Here is an 8,035-nt window from a genome sequence, read left to right on the forward strand (position 1 = left end):
TCAAAGGAAACTGCAGGGAAACAAACCCAGAACGGAACCTGTTATGGGTAAAAATTTTACATCTTGAACACAAAAATACGAAATCTAGAATTTTATTCGAAATGAAAGAAACAACTAAGTTGTGTTGATAAGAGGAGCTTAGTCTCTAGATATATTGGATTTTTTATGATGAATAGTTTTAAATGATTAGAAATGGTTTTAATCATTATTACACAACAAAATGACATAACAAATGTTTAGATCATTTACATGTTAATGTCAGATGTATTAATCCATTTATGATTAGTGAAATAAGCCTAAAACAATACTTAGAAATAATCGATTACATAAGTGATATAATCCATTAATTAAGCCAAAATATTTAGAAAGTTAAATAGGGGCAAAACACTCTCTTATAATTGATTACATAAGTTACATAATCGATTAAAATAGAGAGAAATGCATAATTTGTTATACATATAACATAATCTATCAAGAAAGGTAAATTGATGACTAAATAGGTTAAATGGCAAAATAATCGATTATATAAGTTTCATAATCGATTAAAATAGAAAGAAAGGTTTAATCTATTATACAAATAACCTAATCTGTTAGGTTAGTTAAAAGAGGTAGTCATAGGCATAAATGTTGAAATAATCGATTATACACGTGATATAATTTGTTAAAACAGAAAGAAAAACATAATAGAGTGTGCTAATAACATAATTGATTAATCTGTGTTAGGATTTGGTTTTTCTATATAAACCAGACTTGAGACTTGTTTCATTAACGATTTTAATTGGCATATACTGACTTTATTTCTGAGTTTTGAGTACAAGGTCTCTCAAGAACTGTTCTTAGAGGAATTCAAGCTTCATTGGGTGATCAAGCATCAAGATTTCATTCAAGATCAAGTGGACTTCATGTGTACTGATATATCTGAACTAGTGTGCTCTAGTAAGTTTATCTTTGATTGTACATTGTGTAGCACTTGTATAAGTTAGACCAGGTTAGAGATTAAGGGTTTTCATCTCTTGTATTGGGTGAGAGTGATTGTTTCCTCTCCTATTTGTGTTGTAATATGATTTGAGGGTGGTGAGGATAGCATTTGAGGGTTTATTTTATTCTCAACTCAAATTTGATATAGTGGATTGCCTCTCAACTCAGGTTGTTGGGAGAAGACTGGATGTATGCTTGTGTGAAGTTGAACCAGTATAAATCTTTGTGTTCTTTGATCTTTCTTTGATCTTTCTTTACTTAGTTGATTCATTTAATCTTTGGTTATTGATTTCAAGAATTCAATAACTCTTTAAAGATTTTAAAAAGATTTTAGAAAAAGGTTTAAATCCAATTTACTCCCCCTCTTGGATTGAGATATGAGGGCTCTTATTTCTAACAATTGGCACCAGAGATGGAAATCGTATTTTAATCGATTAAACAAGATCCAAATGGCTAGTATATCTCAAACCTTTGGAGAAGGTTCATCCACAAATAGGCCACATTTGCGGGAGAGAATTATCCTTTTTGAAAAATTAGAATGAAGATCTTCTTGGAATCAATAGAAAAAGGTGTGTGGCATGCTGTGATCAATAGATCCTATGAACCAATCAAGATAGAAAATGAAAGACCAAACCCAAAGATTTCTCTAAGTGGATAGCAGAAGAAAGCAAGAGAGCTAATTATGATGTGAGGGCCAATAACATCATCTCCTCTGCACTTACAATTGATGAATTATATAGAATCCCAGTTTGTGAGACTGTCAAAGAAATGTGAGATGTTTTAGAGGTAACACATAAGGGGACATATGAGGTAAAAAAAATATAGGAAGAACTTTTTGGTTCAAGAGTATAAGATGTTTAGGATGAAGAATGATGAGACTATATATGATGTGTAGAAAAGATTTACTCACATAGTAAATCACCTTCTTGCTCTTAGAAAGACTTTTGATAAGGAAGAGTTGAATATCAAGATTCTAAAGAGCCTAAACAGAAATTAAGTGAAGTTAAGGAATGCCTTCATAGAACCTATAGTATTGAGGGGGCTTTAAAAGTATATATCACGTCACTTATAGAGTAAGGGATTAATACTTAGGCTTCTTGAACCTTCTTGGATTCTTTCACCATGCAGAGAATAGGCACAAAATCAAGCTCAACAATGCTAACCGAGGAAGGTGGAAAGATAGAAGTTCTCCGAAAGGAAAAGGTCATAAGAGCAACGTAGAAAATAAAAGGGAATGGTTTAGGTTAAAGGAAGAAAATGAGCACAACGAAGGTAAAAGAACAAGAAGTGTGAAGTTAGACGCATAAATAGGCACATGTGTGAAGTTAAATCTGAAGTGCGCATGAGTTGGGGCCATTGAGGGGTATTATATCAGTGCTTTAGTAATAGTCTCACAGTTATACTCAAGTGGCAGTGAACAGTGCATCAAAAGTTTTGAAGAGACTGGTGATGGTTTCTACAATCAGTTTGAAAGTGTGTAAGACAAAGAAGATGGAAGGTCCTAGAGCTGAGGAGTCTAATCGAGTATCAAGAGAATACTTCTTTGAGGGAAGCATGAATTAGTATTCTCTTTTCGGATATCTGTTAAAATCGAATCAAAGGATGCTATAAACCCATTGGTAAACAAAAAAAGGGAAAAAAAAATGTGTCAAGATAAACGAGCTTGAATAGGAAAAATTGAGAAGTGAGTATTATTAAAAACATTGAGAGAAATTTAACCAAGAGACACAAGACATTAAAGTAAAAAGTAACTAGATTGAAGCATAAAATAGTATAAAAAGAAAAAGAAACAAATTTGAGACTAAAGCTAGTTAGAAAGGGAAGTTACACATATTTTTCTTTTATAAATAGTTAGATCAAATGTAATAAAAAGATGACAAATTGTGAATGTAATTTCAATCATATTAAAATCGTTATAAACAAGAAGAAATGACAAAGTCAATATTAATTATAGCAATTTTAGTCATTGTTCTCGTTGATTTTCTCTATCCGTTCATATTTTATCCTTGATAATTAACTTTTCTGCAATTAAATTTTTCTAAACCCTTCACCACATCCTTTTCTTCATCTACCATTTTCTATTTTGCTTTATTTTAACTCTTCCATGAGCTCATCCTTAAAAACAAAAAATAGCAAAAAGACTATGTTTGATTTGTTGATCATAGTTAATATATAACACATGACTCCAAAAGAATTTTTGTGACTGGCTTTGAACCATAAGTGAATTGATTGTGAAATTTGTCCTAAAAGTGAAAGCATAAAACACTCAAATACTTTTAAATCAAATTCAAAAGTACTAGTTTGATAACCTATTGCAAACGAACTTGTGTAAAGTAGATTGGATTCATCTAAAGACACCGTACAACCATCGGATCCTAATCGTTGAGAAACAAATTAAGTAAATTGATTGTTAAATTTAATCAATATAACCACAATCGATATGGTTTTCATTAGAAGTTGCAAAACTTATCAGTATGAAAACGGATTAGAGAAGGACAAAATCAAGGCAACAAATCAAGGATAGAAACCACATTAGAACAAAATCAAAATTCATAAATATTGTTTTTGCATCTTAAGAGGTTGAAATGTAATCATGTGGAAATTTTAAAACATGCCTTTGGCAAGTAACTGTACATTTTGTAGAGCACATTAAGTATATTGATTTATGCCAATAACCAAGAACAGTTTTTTCTTTCGCTATCTTAGAAGTACAAAATGCCCATTTCAAACTTGTAATGTAAAGTTACCCTGTTACCATGTAGCCACAAAATGAAACAAAAAGCCTAAAACTAAAGGATTTGACATTGTAGTGTACCATCAAGAGATTCCTCAAATAGAAGAGAGTTCTCCAATACGTGAATCAAGCTGATTGTGGGTTAAAACTTCCCTCGCACGTGAACTTCTATGCTGAAGTCTTTGGTGCAATGTCTCAGACATGTGGTTGAAAAATTCAGTGTCCCATCTCTGAATCAATAAGGGATCTTCTGCATAGCATATGTATATGGATGTAACAGCACTTTCCACCACCACCATAGCTATTCCAACCTGAAAATACATGTATTTCATGCAATATGCACGCATCATACTATAGTCTTTGCAAAATGCTTGCAAAGATTACAACTTGTTTACTAAAACAAATATTTGGTGCTCCTTGCAGAGCCTAGTTGATGACAGAAATTTCTATAACAGCATGTATCCAAGCCCAAAAATTTAAACAAACTTACCAATACCATTCCCATGAGCATAGATGTCAACCCAATCATAAAAGCCCTATCATTCCATTTCATCCAGGCCCAGACGCCAGAGCAAGTTCCAGTTATCAAGCCCCCAAAAATGGTCCCCATTAGCAACACAGCACCTGAACAATCATACGCCACAATTGCTTCAACTCCAGTTGACTGGAATAACTCCCATGCATCTCTAGCAGATCGGTTAAAGCTTTTACCATAAACTGCAATCTGCAGGGTACATAACCATAAGCCATGGTAACCTAAGTTTTCAAACGAACATGCATCTAACAATAATCACCAAAACCTCAAACATAAGTTGGCTTAGTTAAGATTTCAAGATCAAGACATTTGGGGTCTCTGGAAAAATAGCTTAGTTAATATTAAAAAAACTCATACACTTGATAAATTTGTTTAGATAAACTTCTCTATAAGCATTTGAAGGAGGAAAAATAAGAAAGTAAAATCATTTGAGCTCCTCAGAAAATTTAAAATCAACTTATACATTTAACTTCAAAAGTTGAGATGCATAAGTAGATTTTAACTTGTGAAAACAAAACAAAATATTTATTTGACAATCTTCACCTGTAAGTCTTCAGGAAAAAAAATTACATAAAACATAACCCATGTCAAAAATATACCTATCAAACTTGTGGAATTAAGCTAGAATGAGTTTATTTTGATAAGTAATATCAAGAAGCTTACCATAATAGGCCAAAACTATAAACTATTTTTATAGGTCTCTTTGGAAGATCTTCTAATTGCCTTAAGTAAACTACCGTCCTTGTATTTTCACTTCTAGCTTCAATATAGTAAAATGTAGTTAAATTAATTGAAAATCAGTAATATCTCTCTCTTAGAATCTCAGTTCTCACAGATGACACAAAATACATCATACATGGTGAATGATTGCTGATATAGACTCAGAAGTCAACCTGAACATATGCATACTTGTTAAAGAATCGGACAAGAGTCTCCACAAGATGGAAGAGGAAATCAACACAGCAAAGCAAACATTCATTGTTGCCAATCTTTGACCGGATTCCTCTTACCTGGAAGGCATAAAAAATTTGATGAATGAAAAGGATTAAATGAATAGCCTCCATAAACACAAAGGAGATGAATTTAAGATAATTCACAGAACACAAAGTGGTAGCTAATACCTCCCATCGCAGTGTCCTAATTGCAGCTGTGAATAATGATCCATAACAAATGCTGCCAAAAGATGTTGTTAAAGCATACTGTAAAGATTTCATTAAGGAGTTAGCAGGATTTGACTCAGCTTCTCTACCACCATGGATAGTAACACGAACCACAGTCCCAGACACTATGACATGCACGGTATTGCATAGCACAGCTCCTGTCCAAAACAAGCTTACAGAGAGGACCTGCATTCATGAATTATCACAATAATATCAGTTTAATCAGATTATACAATCTGCTACAACAAAATAACCAGTCCTACAAGTGTGAACAAAACTTGCCAGCTCACCACAAGAAGCCACCAGCGTCCACCATCACCTATGCTTGAAGCCACAACACCAGCAGCTCCAAATGACCATAAAGCCATCCATAAAAGCACAACAAGCATAAATGCATATGCCACTCTCATAACTTCAGGAAGATTCCATACCATCTTGACAGCCTTTTGCAGAACCAACATTGTAAATGGTAGTCTGGAGAAGAGAAAAGTATCAAGGTTTTAAAGAAAAGGCAGTAACAATTGCAACCACAATGTCAAGGTTTTAGGCTAACAATTTTCCACAGTAGCAAAGATTGAGGAAAAACAGCAATAGTGATCCCAATTTAATACCTTTAAATAAATATCAATTCAAACAGAATACATGTCCAAAGAACACTTTCATCAATACGATACCTGTCTATGACAGAAATCACATACAAGAACTGTAAGGTTGCCCCAATAGCAAAGGCAACGCCGCAGAAAAACTGCTCAGCCCAGAAACACAAAACACTGATCACTGCAAGGTAAGTGGTGAGGATGTGCACAGACACTTTCATCATCTGGGTAGCGCGTGAGCCTAACAGCAACAACCAACTCCATCCAAGGGCGGTTCCAATGCCTCCTGCCACTGCATAAAGCGGCCAGTAATCCTCCGTCAAACCAGCTTCATTTTCCATGAACCGGTAGGTGTACTTATCAATGTCAAGCCTGTTCTTTTGCTTGAACCTATTTAGGCCTAAAACCCCGAGAACCAAACCCAAACCAACCAAATGGATAACAAATGTTCCTAACCAGAACACGTCGTGCCAGCGCCGCGTTTGCTCCATTTCTTGCTACCAAATCTCTATCACTTATTTGAAGCCCCACAATGCATTTTTCTCAAAACAAAAACTATAATGCTTCACCTCTCACTAATCATCACAGAAAAAAAACAATACACAAAGGAAAGGTTATTGTGGTATCTACATACAGATCAAAATCATAGAAAATGAACAAGTGGAAAAACTAAACTATGCCAGATAGTAAACAGCTAAAAACCCAAGTTTTCATTTTTGTTCATCTGGGGTAAGAAAAATCAATAAAAATTATAAAAATAAAAGAAAGAATGTTTTCCCCCCACAATCTCGTAGAGCCAGAAAGATTTTTTTTTTTTTCTTTAAAGGGGTAATCAGAAAAAGAAAGAAAGAAGTGATTTTGACTTCTGTTTTTTTGTTTTCCAGCAAGGAGCAATTAAAGGGGCAAGACAGAATAAGACCACTGAAAAAAACTGAAAATGGTGATTGTAATCGAACAAATAGAGAGTACAGTGTGGCAAAGGTACCTAATTGTTGGTAGTGAAACAATTGGAAGAGAATGAGGGTGAGTCCAGAGAAGAAGAAACATAGCATCTTGTTGTAGAGAGAGAAAGAGATACATAAATTTGATCAATGGATCATCATAAAGGGCAAAGGCCAAAACTTTAAATGGGGACACTGAACAATAAATAGTATTTAAAAACAGTAATGAGAGAACAGAGTTGAACAGAGAATGTTGTGAAGATGGAGGGTAAATCCAAACTGAAATACTCTCAACGGCTCATAGAGGAAGTTGAAGTAGGAAATTTCAGAGAGTAAAATAAGAAGAGAGAGAAAGAAGGAAACTTTGCCACGCGCCATGATTGTAGTATTGCCATGCGTATGAGGTAGAAGGTGTTATGAAGTTAATGGTTGGCAGTGGCATGGCGAGAGTATGAGTACTCATTATTGCAAAAGCAAATCTGAGACCTTTGTCGGTGTAATAATGAATATTAATATAAGAAAATGGAAGAATCTACCTAATTGCATAATGTTGGTCAAGCTGGTTTGAAAAATAAAAAATATTAATTAGGTTGTGTGGGTTTTAAAGAAAAGCATATTTCAATAGCTTTAAATCTTATACCTTTTAAAAATTAAATGTTTTAATTTTTTTTTACCCGTTGTTATAATTAACATAATAATCTTCAATTATATATAATAATTTACTAGAATATTCAATTAATATAGAATATAAATGTCAATAACACATCTAAGAAACATGGAGTATTTTTATAAATTGTTAATAGATAAATAATTTAATATGTAATAATTATTTAATTTATTTTATTAGAAACTGTTATGAATTAAAGGTTAACAAATTTTAAGTCAAATTTTTTATTTTGTATTGTATATTTATATTTATAAACAGCTTAGTGATTTTAGTTTTTCAAATATTATCTGAATATTTGAAATTTGAAGATAATTAATTTTCAGGTATTGAGAAATAAATTTTTAAGTGCAATATGAAATTAGTTATTGAATTATGGTGTTTTTATCGAGTGTAATAGGTATATTAAAAAGCGTCACTCGATAAA

At 33.0% G+C, this 8,035-nt stretch overlaps 1 protein-coding gene across 4 annotated transcripts; it reads right to left on the reverse strand.

Annotated features, from left to right (window-relative positions):
- Window positions 1-3,558: 3,558 nt before the first annotated feature.
- LOC106776459 (CTL-like protein DDB_G0274487) lies at window positions 3,559-7,391 on the reverse strand. 4 transcript variants are annotated; one of them, XM_014663923.2, is made up of 7 exons: window positions 6,989-7,391; window positions 6,106-6,578; window positions 5,698-5,881; window positions 5,369-5,593; window positions 5,141-5,257; window positions 4,203-4,436; window positions 3,559-4,023 (listed from the first exon to the last, which is right to left on the reverse strand). In XM_014663923.2, exons 2-7 carry the CDS (start codon window positions 6,492-6,494, stop codon window positions 3,808-3,810), a joined length of 1,365 nt encoding a protein of 454 aa, XP_014519409.1. In that variant the 5' UTR covers window positions 6,495-6,578; window positions 6,989-7,391; the 3' UTR covers window positions 3,559-3,807. The 4 variants fall into 4 exon arrangements, with proteins under 4 accessions (XP_014519409.1, XP_022631342.1, XP_014519408.1 ...); XM_022775621.1 differs by having other exon boundaries at window positions 6,082-6,295; window positions 6,989-7,388; XM_014663922.2 differs by having other exon boundaries at window positions 6,082-6,578; window positions 6,989-7,388.
- Between the last annotated feature and the right edge of the window lie 644 nt (window positions 7,392-8,035).

This window comes from Vigna radiata, chromosome 11 (genome assembly GCF_000741045.1).
Source record: "Vigna radiata var. radiata cultivar VC1973A chromosome 11, Vradiata_ver6, whole genome shotgun sequence".
NCBI classification, from domain to species: Eukaryota; Viridiplantae; Streptophyta; class Magnoliopsida; order Fabales; family Fabaceae; genus Vigna; species Vigna radiata.

Bases quoted from the DNA above. Each gene is read 5' to 3' on its own strand.
- LOC106776459 (XM_014663922.2), bottom strand. From the start codon at position 6,494: ATGGAGCAAACGCGGCGCTGGCACGACGTGTTCTGGTTAGGAACATTT. The intron at 5,258-5,368 runs GTATTAGCTACC...TATGCCTTCCAG, and splicing joins TTAGGACACTGCGATGGGAG to GTAAGAGGAATCCGGTCAAA. The intron at 4,024-4,202 runs GTAAGTTTGTTT...ATGTATTTTCAG, and splicing joins TGCTCATGGGAATGGTATTG to GTTGGAATAGCTATGGTGGT.